This window comes from Arvicanthis niloticus, chromosome 19, assembly GCF_011762505.2.
Source record: "Arvicanthis niloticus isolate mArvNil1 chromosome 19, mArvNil1.pat.X, whole genome shotgun sequence".
NCBI classification, from domain to species: domain Eukaryota; kingdom Metazoa; phylum Chordata; class Mammalia; order Rodentia; family Muridae; genus Arvicanthis; species Arvicanthis niloticus.
In genome coordinates, this window is record NC_047676.1 from 30191359 (window position 1) to 30206268 (window position 14910).

The 14910-nt window shown below is 43.6% G+C and overlaps 1 protein-coding gene across 5 annotated transcripts in view; it reads right to left on the reverse strand.

Moving 5' to 3' along the window:
* Positions 1-7850: 7850 nt before the first annotated feature.
* Lifr (LIF receptor subunit alpha) overlaps positions 7851-14910 on the reverse strand; it is a 113183-nt gene continuing 106123 nt past the window's right edge. For all 5 annotated transcript variants that reach the window (XM_076916141.1, XM_076916140.1, XM_076916143.1 and 2 more), the window contains one exon: positions 7851-14738. In XM_076916141.1, the coding sequence (XP_076772256.1) occupies positions 14115-14738 (624 nt within the window). In that variant the 3' untranslated portion in view covers positions 7851-14114. The remainder of the gene's footprint in view (positions 14739-14910) is intronic.

A 14910-nucleotide genomic window follows, 5' to 3' on the forward strand; every position in this document is an offset into this window, starting at 1 on the left:
ATGTAATTATGAGGCTCAAGTCTTTAACCTCTAGCTGAGGGATTAGACCTCACTCTGTACTAATGGGCAGGAGATCTAGGGAGAGCTTAGCCTGGACTTTAGAGTAGGCTGCTTTTATCTCTAAGTGTAGCCATTATCTCTTGCCACAATAAGACTATCTGCCTAACACCCACACCTCACCCCTGCCTGTGGTTCACAGCAGTCGGTTGCTCCAGTGCCTTGAGTAGCCAGCCTGGCGGCTCTACCGGCTTTGGTGGTCTTGACACGGTAGTTCTTCTCCCAGTCTTTGCTGGAGTTTCTCATATGCAGAGTGACTGAGATGGGAAGGTAATTTGGATCTGCTCTATGTGTCCCTCATCCTGCTGGGCCCAATTGGCTAGTTGTGGCACGTCTGTCTCATGACAGTGGAGGAGGGTAGGAACACTGGAGAGCAGTGTCAGGCTCCTGCACTAGTCCTAGGTTCAGAACTGTGATGTAGCATTTCCCTTGCATCCCGTTAACATATACAGAATTGAGAAACAAAGAAAAAGATAGCGAAGACGGGACTCTTTATAGTGAGAGGACCTACTAAGGGAGTTGCCATGGAGTTGCCATGGATACAAGAAGGGGTGGAAAAAAATCAGGACCATTAATGAGTCAGTCAGTCCACCCTAACAGATAATGTTAATGAAAGACATGCCATAGAGGTGAGGTGGCCCTTGATGACTGCTGTCTTCTGCAGAAGTATTGCGACCAATGAGAGCCGATCTATGTGAGGCTATGAGAGACCGGCCAAGCTCAACGCATGTAGCATTGGCTTCTCCTCTGACTCTGTCTTTTGTTCTCTGTCTCGCTTGACTGCCTACCCTTACTGTTGTCTGATACATGGTAGGTGTGCTTTTTTGAGGAAGGACTAGCAGGGAGCAGAACCTTAGCCTTGGTTTCATGTGACTACTGTGGTAAGAGGCAGGTTGAGAGGTCTGGCTGGGTTTCTGGCTGGGAAGAAGGGTCAGGGAGTGGTCAGGGAACTGGGGATCCATGTAATCTCACCTGAGGAGAAAGGGTTCTGTGAAGCGTCATCAGTTCCTGAAAAGCCCCCTTAATCTGAATCTGAGAAAACTCCCTGGAGCCTACCACATGCTTTAAGCAGGGCTGGGGGGGACAGAGAGCTTTTTTTTCTATTAAAGTGGACTCTAATAACCTTGTATATTTTCTCTAGACCCACCTAGATCTCCCCGAGACAAGTCTATGGGGTTGTCTTTGTCCCTACACTGCTCCCAGAACCCTGTCAAGCTTGTCTGTCACTGCTCTGACTGGTTCCCTGCTCTGTTTTCTTGCTTGCTTTTCACTTCCTGGTCAGCCCCATTCAGGCCTCGAGCTGCTCCAACACAAACAGGTCCACTGGTTTCCACACACCAACTGCCCCAGGTCCACAGTAGCAGGCCTTTCCTTCCGCTTCCCCTCCTCTGTTTTCCGACACCTCTTCCCCTCCTCCCTTCCCTCACCTCTCCAAGTGGGAGGAAGGATCTCGGACATATGCCCGGAGCTGGCGGGCGGAGTGCTTTCCACTTGGAGGAAATACTGCATTTTTCACCTTTAACCCAGAAAAATATGGTTCTCAGAAAGCTTGTTTTTAGCACTGAGCGTTCCCAAAGGAAGAAAAAGAGAGGAGGAGGAGGGGCCTGCAGCCCCTCATAGAGGCCTGACCACCAGCCCTTGCCCCATTCAGCTGCTCATCCTGGGAGAGAATTGCCCAGGGGCAGCCTGTAGAGCCTCAGCTGTTGCTGCAGATGGTAAGAAAATCACACTTGCAAGTAGAAAGAGGATACGTGGACTCGGGGACCTGGACAAAACATTAGCTGCTCTCCCATTCCTTCCTTCGCATCCCTGCCTCATCCAGCTTCTGCCCGACCCAGGAATATATAGTAGCTGCCCATGAGCTAGAAGTCTGTGAAGGCCTGGCCACCACCCATGACAGGGCACTGGAGGAATAGAGTGAGGTTCAACCGTTCTCTGAGACTTTCATCCTGAGGGGTCCCAGAGGAAGGACACACCAGCAAGAATCAAAACCTCAGTGCCAAGTGAGGATGAGTGTGCCTGTAGCTCAGTCCCACAGTGGGGTCTCAACCCAGAGATTATGTCTTTCTAGTGCATTGTAATTAAGCATGCACATAAAACAGATTAAAACAGGAGGGGCCTGATAAGAGCCACTGCCCCACTCATTTTGAGGCCATAAAAGGCCAAGTTTGGAGGCTCCCAAGATGGCAGGCATTGGTGTCGGTACCAGGCTGTCCCCCGGAAGTTCTAGATTATAGGTAACTACATGGAGGCCAGCATATGGCTAACCCAGTTTGACAGTATGGATCAGCTTCTGGGCTAAGCCTTCAGAGTGTTCAGCTTCAAATACATGTCCAAAGAATGCTCATGTATTTGATCTTAACAGTTGTGCTCCTGGGATGGCCAGAACCCATAAGTTTGTTCGACTTGAGAAGTTGGAAACTGTGCAAAAAGATAGTTGATGTCCTAGCCAGTTTTATGTCAGCTTGACATAAGTTAGAGTCATTTGGGAAAAGGGCACCTCAACTGAGAAAATTACCACACCAGATTGGCCTGTGGAACCCAAGTTGTGGCACACAAGTTGTGTGTGTGTGTGAGTGATTTGATATAGGAAGGCACATTTTGACTGTAGACAGTGTCATTCCTGGACTGATAGTCCTGGGTGCTATAAGAAAGCAGGCTGGTTAAGCCATGAGGGTCCAGTGTGTAAGCAGTGCTCCTCCATGGCTGCTTCTTTAGTTTCTGCATCCAGGTTCCTGGCTTGAGTTCCTGCCCCGACTTCCTGGACTGAATAGACTACAGGCTCTAAGATGGAGTAAACCCTTTCTTCCCTGATTTGCTTTTGGTCACAGCACTAGAAAAGTAGCTATGATAGGTGACTTGTCTGAGGTCTCAGAGAGGGCATAACCCTGACGCTGCCTTTGGGAACAGGATCACAGGGTTACAGAGGGGCACGCTGGGGCTTCCTAGCGTTCACTGTAGGGAGGTCTGAGCAAAGGTCTCAAGAGTCTCCTTGTCAGTCTGTTGTTACAGCTCTGTTGAGAGTGAATTCTTCCAGAGTTGTTCTTTGCAGGTGTAAAGACAGAAAACTGCTGCAGTTGGGTGGGTTCAGGCCCCTCTACAGGCAGTTAGGTCTGGATTCAATTCTTTTCCCTCTTCTCCTTTGCCTTCAAGTCCAGAAATAGCCTCTAAAACTCAGGGGAGTTGTTTAAACTATTTCTGGCTAAACGCTGATCCCTGGGCCCCTGCCTTGTCTTGGCTAAACCGTGTGCTCCAAGAGCAAGACAGACAGCAGGCAACACCTCTCTGCCTCACCAACTTCTGCGGCTTTCCCTTGCTGAAACCTCTTTGTCCTAGAAAGTCTGTGGCCCCTAGGAACTCTTGTCCTTTCCTGGAAAGACAGAGAGGAACATCATGTCTTAGCATTTGGAGAAGGTCTTTTCTATTCATCTATCTTATTGCTCTGCGTTGTGTAAGATTCAAAGGGCGTCTGGAGGCACAGAAGGTTCCCAACACATAGTGTGGTCTCCCCCTGTTGTCCCAGTTGACCATCTCTAAGTGGGGGGCCCAGCCTGGGGCTGCAGCCTCCTTGGACGATCCTATATTAAAGGGCTACAGCTCTGACTTGGCTATGCACAAGAGGTCTTGGATAGAAATATCTCCGAGAAGGAAGGCCAAGGAGGCTCAAGGCATTTGCCGTTTATACTCATTTAATAACAAAAGTTAGGGGCACCAAGCCAGGGGATTAGCTGAGGAAAGCCCTGCTAGGAAGTTGGCTGAAGGAGAACAGAGTCAGAGAAAATGAAGTATCAGATAGAACTGTGGAAGGAGAGGCTGAGGGGTCACGCCTGCCCCCCCACCCCCCACCCCCGCATGATGAACTGAGTGCCTGTGGCAGACATTCCATATTTTATCTAAATTTGGTGGGGGCTGGGGAGGTGTCAGAGAAAACTATGGGAAAGGGGTGTAAAATGGGGTACTGCTTAATAGTGTGCCCACTGGTTGTCCAGGGCACATTCACAGGACCTCAGACATGAAGGAAGTCTGTGATGCTTGGCCCCAGCCTGCTGACCAGGCTGGTGGGGTAGCCCTGTTTGCCAGAAATGGAGGATTCACCTGGTAATCCCTCTCCGTCTAGCCTGCAAACGAAAGCTCCTGGGAGTTCCTTTGGAGGCCTCAGGTTGTTGAAGGTCAGCGGTCTGCTGGGGTTAACCTTGCTGTAGACCTCCTTCCACAGAACCTCATCAAAACATATTCAAAAATCTGGTGAATATACAACAGAACTCAAGACATCTGGGTAGTAGTCTTTTGAGACTCAGCATCCTCTCTAAGCTCACCAGTCATTCCTTCCTTTCAAGGCACCAAGAGGCCATCTCTTATGGAAGGGTCTTGTCCTTTCTGGAGTATCTCCCTCATTCAGCTAGGCTCTCAGGGTACCAATGTTTTGTTAACTTTAAGACCACTTATTAGTAACGTAACCACAGGAATAATGTTTTATTTATTCAGTTGGAGACAAGAACTATTCAAGCCACAGGGTAAAAATCCCGGGAGTTTCTTCAATCCTGCCTGCTGATAACCGTTTACGTTTACATACTAAGAATATCCTGCTTCTTTGCCCGACTTCCCTAAACAATGAGTCAAAGACTATCCCTATCATACGATAGGGAAATTTTATATTCAGAGAGAGAAACCTATTTTAGACATCCTATTTATAGTTCCTGAAAAATTCATTTTCTTTGAGTATGAGGCTGTATTGCCAATGACTGCATGCTCAGGGTGGAGCACCGTGCCTTGGGTTGGTACCCTGGGGACCAAGGAAACTGAGTCATAAAGCCGTCCTTTCCAGTTGTCACTTAGTATTAACCCTGGGTAGCCCTGGCTCAGGTCTGTATCTTATAGGAAGTGACAGGTAAGCATGACTCTGAATTAGGTCCAGAACTTCCTTAGTCAGTTAGTTGTAAACTACCACATTTTTATAGCAATGTGGCTTTGAGAGTTCTTACATATGTTAGTGGTTCTCTGTATAAAATTCAAGTATTGTCTCTTATGTCTGACTCAACTCAGGCCAAGTATTTTTGACATTCAAAATCATCCACCAGTTTTTTTTGTTTGTTTGTTTTGTTTTTAAAGGTGGGCAATATTAAAAAGTCCGTTATATATAATTAGATAATCCATCTATCTGTCATCTATCTGTTGACATTTTATGCACTCAGTCTTAGAAACACTGTTGATAAGATTTTTGAGACGTATTCAAGAAATGAGTCAAGCTCCCAGATAGTTTCAAAGGGCAAAAGTAACATGTTAAAGAGAGCCAGTGTTATGAAATCCAAGATTGCATAGATTTCTTTTATCCATTTCTAACTTTCCTTTAGTATTGATTTGACTAATAAAAATTTGCCTACTAGTAAAAGCACTACCACAGGGCACTGTTGGTTCACGGACAGAGGCGTAATGAGGGCTCCTCATGAGCTCTGAAGGGGATCACCCCATGTAAGATACCCAGGGCTGCATTTTGTCCCTTTTCTATCCTCCAAGAAGTTCAAAGATTTGCTGAGCCTCAGAAATGTGACAGATACTATACCAAGTGGGAAGGAATGGTAGCAACAGCAGCCCTCCCCCACGCTCCCTCTGATTTCCATGTGGAGCCTCCAGAGGCCTCAGAAAGGTACATGGTGCCATGGGGAAGTGCAAGCACTGCATGAAGTAAGCTTAGTCGTGAAGATCTGAGAACGCTGACAGGACCTCCTAAGACCCAAGGATGCTCACCTGAGGCCTGGGATGGAAAAAGTGAGCAAAGCCCCGCTCCAGCCCAGCTTTAGCAAATAGACCTCAGGATCTATTTCTATGGCTTTTACTGTGTGCTGTCACCTTCTGATAAATTGAGTGATGCAGAGGAATGTGCGTCTAAACTATTATGCAAGCATTTACACCTTTACAGTGCAGCCCAGAAAGAGGGCCATGCTGGAAGCAAGCATCTATCCTGCAGGGAACGTTACATGCTTAGGGCCTAGGCTTTATGATGAGGAATGGGGTGAGAGAGAAGTTGAACATCTTCCAGTATGGTCCAGGTGACCCATCAGTGGTGAGCTCGGGATCCCAGATGGGACTGTGCAGCCTCACACATGACAATGTCCCTCAGAACCATCTTGAAAATTGAAGAACCAGTCCCAGCCAATAGTTGTCTGTGGTCCTGCGGTAATGAGACTCTTGGTTTGCTTCTGATGGGGTATGCAAGCTGTTTTGTACTGTGACTGGGAAGAAGCGGGGAGGAGAGGCCATCTACTCTGAACACTGCTTCCTCTGCTCTTGTGCTTTGGCACCATCAGCTCTGAGGGGGAGGGGTGGTAGCGAGGAAGAAAGAGTCCAGTTATGCCTTCCTCCCAAGCTGCCTGGAGTGCTGACACAGGTCTGCTGTGGTGACAAGACAGCTGGGGCCATAAGGGGACAGATGATTTAAATCTGAGCTGGAACTTAAAATTATTTCTCCCCTTTCAAGCATTTAGCTACCAGAAAGATGAATGCACTGGGGTTTCCTCCATTTTAACATTATTTCTCCTTGACAGCTTATCAAAGTAATTTTCTAATTCTTTTCTTGTCCCCACAACTTGAGATTGATCTTCTAAGTAAAAAAAATCATCTCCAATTTAATCTTGAATCAGTTCAAGTCATCTCTCGTTATCAATTTCCCTGGGTTATAAAGACTGAATGTCTTGAAATCAGTTTTCCTGGCAGCCGTTCATGGGGAATGGGACTGGATCAAATGTATGGGTCATTTCAAGTGAATTCTGTAGTTCTTTTGTGAAGGACCGAGGCTTGCTAGCACATTGTGCCGTGCTGTTGGATATTACACATTACCACTTACTCATCCACCTCCAGGTTTTTTTCTTCCTAATGAGCCACATGGTTCTTCTCTCTACACGTTTTCAGTTCCTGAAGGTAACGGTGGTATACATTTTGGCTTCAGAACTCAACCTTCTGGGAACAAGCTCGGCATTGAGAATTCCCCAAAGCACAGACCATATGTGCGGGCTTTTCTAGCACTTAAATATTAACATGTGTTTCACAACTAATTTACAACTGGCTTGTACTTTTACAGGCTAAAGTCGGGCCCATTCGTGCTCTCGTCGTTACTTGTTGTAAGTCTGAGCTACAAAAGACAAAGAACATTTCTCTAATGCCACTGCAGACTCCTGAATGACTGGAGTTTTGTTAAGCCAATTACTATATTTCAAAATTAAGTTGAAATTTTAATCCATTCCCAGAAACTCCTGAAATATTCAGCTCTCTTGGGAGATAATAAATTAAAACCCTTGCTTGAAGGACCAGCATTTTTTTTTCTTTTCTTTTCTCTTTTTGAGACAGTACGTAGCCCTGGGTGGCCTGGAACTATATAGACCAGGCTGCCCTCCAACTCACAGAAATCCCTCTGCCTCTGCCCCTCCTTCCCTACTACTGGCTGGACTAAAGGTGTGCACAACCACATATGGCAATAATTTTACTTGCTAGTGCTGGGTCCTTACTTTGTAAAAATTAATTTTATTTTTTTTATTTAAATATAAGGATCATTGGTTTTTCTCCAAAAATATAACCTGAATTTAACAGAGCAAATAAAAGGTGCTATCAACAACACAGCAACACCTCCAAATACTAAAATCACCACTAAAAGTTCCTGATTGCTATAAAGTCACTGTGATTATTATGACATAAGAGTAAAAACTTATGAAGAGTAAGAACAAAGTGAAGGCCACTTTTCCTAAATGTCTGAGACATGAGGGGAAAGCACCCCAACCAATAAATGTCCAAATTTACTAGGGTAAGAGGTAAGAAAATATATTTATTTTTTCCATGACAATACTATGATAAAATTGTTAAATACATGCATGTTTTAAAAACAGACATAGGTAACATCTTTATATAATTAACAGCCAAGCGATACTAGTTTTATATTTGCAGTGTCTTAGTAATAGGTTATTTACATAATCTATGTTCTTGTGATAATCATGTTTCCCAAAAGATATGGAAGCTAAATTCTGAAATTATGATATAAAGAGTTCAAATTTCCCAATTTAACAGCGACATTAATGTTGGACATAGCCAACATTTCACAAGGCTAGAAATGCCTCCACTGTCAGTCTCTGTGAGTACTGTTTTATACTCAACTCAGAATCTTTTGAGTCAGAGTAAATCACAGAGACACACATCAATCTCATTTACTTCCTGTGTATGAGCATTTAAAAGATTCCTTATAGGATGAACATGATTTTCAGTATTGCACATCATAACCGATCCTTTGATTTAACACAACCGGGTCTGTAGTGGTAATTTTGCAAGAAATGAAAAAGGGAAAAGTTATGCAAACTGCAGTTTCTATCTTCTTTCAGCTACATGGACACACACCTGACCAAACAAAGGTTAGTAAAGGGAGCTAGCATTTAGAGACCTAAAGATATTTAACATAACACCATCTTTAAAACAACATTCATTCTACAAACCTTACAAAAGACAAAGACTTAGATTTGTTCACAGTATGTGTGTCTTGTAAACAGTAATGCACTGTAATGCAAATTTGAAAGAAAAAAAAACGGCAATTTCTTAGTGTTACAGGGAAGATGGCTGATGGTTTGTTAATGAAAGGTCTGGTAAAATATTTTCTTTTTTTTTAAATTTCACTAGAAACACTGAGGATTTCAGATGGCTTACTTTACCTTTGAACATGCCTGTAAGTCAGTATCATTTTGGACTCAGTGTATCTCTCTAACCAGAACAACCTTTTCAAAGTGACTCTGAATAGAATGTCTTTTAGCAGTTGTGTCCTGGGGTAGCCCCTAACATCTACCACACCACAAGGAGCTGAACAGGGTTTATTCTTCAACGCTTCACCATGCTATTCATACTTTGTTAGAGAATACATTGGAAAGAAAAGTAAACAGAAATAACTGGGTGCTTATAATTGACCTAATGGGGAAAAAAAAAAAAAAAAAAAAAAAAAAAAAAAACAGTGAACGTGGATAAAATGGGGAAGAGTGTCATCTGAAAACCATCCTTCAAATAGGGAGAGTGTCATCTGAAAACCATCCTTCTGTGTTTTGTTCTTGGACCACCTGCCAAAGGACTAAGCTGCTCATGACCTAAGGAAGACAGGATTACTACCTAAAAATATTTTGATCTCTTAAGGATATGCTACTGGATCTTGAAGTTAGTTCAAAAGTTGAAACTGCCCATTTAAAATAGAATAATTAAAAATAAAAGCGCATGTAAGGAAACAATAAATTTAAGTAGGCAGCCAATTAGATGTACCAAATACTCTAGGCATAAGTACAGCAAAATGTCCAGAACAGCCGGACTTCTTTTCATGTTGATTGTCTAATACAAAGGCGATCTTGAAGACCCATATGAATCAAATAACAATATTTTTCTTGTCTTTTTTTTCTTCAGTATGTTTTTTTGTTTTTCATTTTTAAAGTATTTGGTTCTAGCAACCAAAAATTGCACACTTGTTTAGTGTGCCATCAGATATGGTTTATTCATAATAAAAGTATGCCACAGTTAGAATTTAAGTTAAGCAAATTCTATTTACACCTTGGACAAAAATTGTCATTCATAATACAGGAGAACAAGCACTACTCTGGTTAAGGACAACAGGATCCAGTCACCATCTCATATCATAATTAGAAGCATGTGGAAATTCTAGACCAAATGGCAACCCCAGAAACTCTATGAAGAGGGAAAGCCAAACAAAACTTGGTACTGCTCAGGTAAATATTGCTCCCAATCCTTTGTGTCTACATTTAGAAATCACCCATCTGTGTTATACTCAGCATGAATATGATCATGCAATTATTAAGATAAAGGGACTAATTGAATAAAATTGACTAGGGAATAAAAATCTAACAACCCTACTAAACTAAGAGGCTTTAACTATGAATAGCACTGGACAGAATCCATGATTCAGGCTAAATAAATTTGCAGGATAGTCTACGGTTATATCTAAAAGATTAATGTCCTGTAAGCTTGGCCACAAGTTTTTGCCCCCCCCCCCAGCCCCTTTCTGTAATTTTTTTTTTTGTTCTAGACACAAAGGTAAGACAGGTATGACAGCCTGAAACTTTTTCAGCAGAGAATATCAGTTCAAAGGAAACGTCTTGAAATATCTTACAAAGACAATTTCTTCTATTGATCAACTAAGCTCACGCACGTCGCTTGCCATAACATACACAAGATTGGTACAGATGCGTCTCCAAACTGAGTCCTGATTAGATAAAAGCAAACAACTCTGCAGTTAAAAGTGTGCTGACAGTGTCTAGTGAAAGGTCTGATGAGTCTTCACAGTTTCACCTCACACTGTGGGGCTGTTTCCACAGTGTATTCAAACCTTTCAGTCATTTCTTATCTATGCAAGTCACATCTTAATCTCATCCATCCTTCAGGACAGTTCTGCCTAGTCTGTCACACTCTAGAAAGAAACTCCATCAGTACAGCCACTGAACTCTCACTGTGAACCTGGCTTTAGCAGCTAACGGCCCTTCCCCCACACTTCACTTGAGATGCCAAGTATTGCACTTTCGGGATCCTTTAAAAAAAAAAAGGCCATTTCACTCATTTCAACGCAGTTTCAAACAGGAAACAGCAGAAATTACCTTAGTGCAAACACAACAAGTTTTATCAGAGTTAGTGCCTAAGCAGTAAGAGACTTTGGGATAACACTTTCTGCATATTGACATATTAAGGGGTACTTTAATTGCAAAACACCATGACACTGACTTCAAATTTCTATCGGGAGGAAACGTTCTCTAGCCTTTCACTAAATTAAGTTTACTGAGCACAGAAAGGGCTGTGCTATCTGATAAATACAGACAGGATAACTGTGACAGGAGAGATTTCTAACAAGAGTTGACTTTGCAAGAACTTCTCAAACTGTGACTTCCCACTGTCCTGTCTGAGTACAAGCCTGCTGGGTGTTCAGAATGCAATCCTTCCAGTTTCCTGAACCATGAAAACAAGGCTAATGTGAAAACCGAGGCTGACAGTTCCTCCCTTGAGCTTCCCAATGAATGGCGGCTTCTGTTGCCAGCTGCAGGAACAAAAGCACCTCTATCACACAGCTCAGAAACACAACCCAACTTTCCAGATATGCAGGGCTGCCCGGCTCAAGTCTGGGACACTACAGATTCAACCAATGGGAAGATTTTAGAAGGTACATGTGTGCTAATTAATGTAGCATAAAACTCAAAAAGCCTAGTTAAGTATTTAAGCAGGTTCTTTTAAATTAAATATTATTTAAAATGGCCACTCATAAGTATTATGATACCATCAGTCTCCTTTTCTCGAAAGGGAAGTCTGAATGAAACTGTATTACAAAAGGGTGGCAACATGTGTATGTGGTTCTATTCAACCTAATTCTGGTCTAGATACCTGTAGTTGTCTGGCCAGTGACTGGGTTCTAAGAAGGAAGGAACAATTTATCTCATTTTCTTAAGGGCTGGGCACACATGTAGCTGCCCGTCTTACAGCTACCCTGACTTCAGAGTATATGCACCATGAGGCCATCTTGCATAGAAGGATACAAGTGACCCTTGCACTGACATTACAGCACACACTAAAGTCCCAAACCATGAGACAGGTAGTCAGGGCATGGCAATGGTGTTCTTTTCCCCTGTCCTCTTCCTGTTTAGGCTACTCCTATATGCACACTGAGTGGGCACTGCAGAGGTAATAACACTGCCCAGGGATAGCAGCTATATTCAACTCAATGGGGAAAGACTAAATAAAAGCTCCCTTGGCCTTAGCCCTAAGTCACATTCTCCTACAATAACCGAGGGCTACCCTGCTTCTCCATAGCCCAGTGGTCCTTGAGAATGGACTTCAGAGGCAGGGTGGGATGAGCAGCATTCTAAACTTCTAACACCCATGGTCAAACGAACATCCTTTGGACAGGATAAGTCCATTTCTTCTGACCTTTCCCTGTGTTCCCAGATGAATGCAGTTCAGAATGATAAGCTATAACCTTTGCAGACACTCATCCCGATTAGTTGGGACTATGAAACTGATAAGCTTCACTGGGGAACAAGGCCTGAGCTGAGGGCAAACAGAGCATAGCAGTAACAAAGATGTGGCAGGGAATGGGGGATGGGGGATGGGGAATGGGGAGGGGGGAGGGGCGAGGAGGTGCCAGGGCTCAAAGTGGCTGGGTGGAGGGTAGAGCCAAAGATGGCACAAGTAAGACTCTTTGGTAATTTGGTGATTTGGGTCTGGCTTAGAATATTTTTCAGTACTGAAAATTTCTAAGAGCTACTATCTACCCTTTACATACTATATAATTGCATTTCATTCCACATACCATTATATCATGAAGCTTCAAAATGTAGTTGAAATCTAGGGTTAAAAACAGGATCATAATTTTTGTCCCTTGACGTCCTACTTTTTTTTTCCATATGATTCTTTCAAAGATAAAATAAGAGGCCAGGCATGGTGGCACATACACCTGCACTTGGGAGACAAAGACAGGTGGGATCTCTGAGTCTGAGGCCAGCCTCGGCTACACAGTGAGTTCCAGGACAGCCACGGCTACATAATGAGACCCTCTCTCTCTCAAAAAAAAAAAAAAAAAAAAATTAAAAAAAAATTAAAAATAAAAAGATAAAATGTGAACTAAAAGAACAATCCACTATCTGCAAAATTTGGGGGACTTCAGGTGACACAAACAAAGGTCTTCTCCTCAGCTGTTCTGAACTGTCATGTACTTTGGCAACCCAAAGGCAGAGCAAATACATGACGTTCATTTTAGGTTTTTACTGCTTTTCTAAGAATCACATTCACTGTACACGTTGCTGAGGAGAAACCAGGGTGGACTGAGGGTCCTGTGCTCGAGACCTGCCTCTTCACTGCTGACAGAACAATCAATCACAGGCCACTAGCTACCAATTCTATAAGTCTTATGGTCTCTATTACAGAATCACTAACTGTTCCAGGGGGAAGTTATCTCCCTTTAAGTTTATGGATTTGAAGGCAGGGTCTGAGACTCTAGACCCCCAAATGCCTGAGGCAGGAGGAGCTGTGACTCGTGAGCAGTAAAACAAGGTACTGAGAAGCCTCAGAGATCACCCCAGCTCTTGGCTAGGCTAAATGGCCCATCCTCTCAGGGGGAACTGAGCCCAATCCGAGCTATGCAGTCAGCACACACCATTAGCTACTTCTTAGTAGTCATCTTACGTAGTAACTCACTGCAATTATATACCTGTAAATAATGATGAGTTTCCTCTTACAAAGCAGGCCCTATAACACAACACAAAGCAAACAAGAGAAAAATCTGGATATAGTTCTAGAGACTCCCAACATTAGGGCAAGCAACTGTACTAATGGACACTATCATGCAAGCTGCGAGACAGGAGAAAGGTTTTTCACACCCCGAGAAAGCAGGACGGTGTGATGCTGACCCGGCTGGTCAGTGTCACACTTGCTTTTCCAAGTTTGTACCCCTGAGACAACTGTTTGATAACCGTTATACAGTAGGCACAGAGATCAGGACGCTTTATCAAACAGAACGCCAGATAGCTGCTGCTACAGTAAAAACTAGATTCACTTTTGTAAATGCTGTGGACAGAGACATCATAAAGGTTTTAAAATCTGTGCTTGGTTTTCCTCTAGACTGCAGTAAATGTCAGGCAAATTAACGTTGTTTTGACTTAGACAGTTTTCTCCTTTGCTTGTAAATCCACTTGCAATTCCATACCATACAGAGATGAGAAAACCACTAACAACAGAAAAGAGTTGTGAGATTTGTTTAGCATGTATGTACGAGACAGAGTTAGTCTGTCTTGAGATCCTTCGGGAGGATTCTTTGGCTCAATCAAAAACAGCTTCAAATCTTGAGTTTCTGTGGCTGAGGGCTGAGTCACCGCACTCTGGCTTTTAGGATACATTAAAAGCACATTAACACTTCTAGTGTCACTTGCCCAGAGTGAAGGTCCCTGGCTATCAACATTTGCAGGGTCCCTCCAGAAATGCCCCAGCTGCCTCAGTGACAGTGGCAGGGAGGGGCTTACTGAGATGGCAGACTGAAGTGGCAAAGGGTGACCTGGTTAGTCATTTGGTTTGTTCTGGAAGAAGTTTGTAAAGGACCACCCTCCTCCATTAGATTTAGGAGAGTCTTCATCTTTAGGAGGAATCAAAAATTGCCTGGAATTGATGGAGCACGGACTTCCAAAAGAGACAACTTCACTGTTGCTGTCTGTGGACCTTGGGGAATCTGGAGAGACCAAATTCCAAGTATTTACATTGGCCTGAGGTCTGTAACCTGCAGTCTTATCTGCTTCATCTTCTGCTGTTGTGTCTTCCACAGGGGGGTTAATGGGGAGGCGCATTTGTGGCTTATAGCCTGCCACCACCACAGGGTCAGTGTCCTGTTCTTCCTCTGGTTTGGCTTGTGGCTGATACATGGATTGCACATCAATGTACACGACCTGGGAAGCCCCTCCTGCTTCATCCGCTGCGGGGTTCGTTATTTCCTCCTCGATGATGGGTGGGCAGTAAGACACAACCACAGGGTTCTCGGGGTCTGCCTCAGAGCTTTCCCCGGGACGCTCAGCAACTGGGGAAATTATTTCTGTATCTTCTATTTTAGGGACTATTGATCGAGATTCCAGGACTTCGACATTATTTGGGGTACAGGGATTCATTTCCAGTGTCTTAAGAGCATTGCTTCCCTGGAAATAAATTTGGAACAGCGGTTAACACAGCGCAGCATGCTCCTGTGTGGCCCCTCTTACAGAAAGACTCATATTTTTTTTTTTCACATCTGTTTATAAACATTTGCCTCTGCAGCTCTGGAGTTCACATCCAGAGCGAAGCTACTTTTTTTTTTCTCTGCGTCAATAT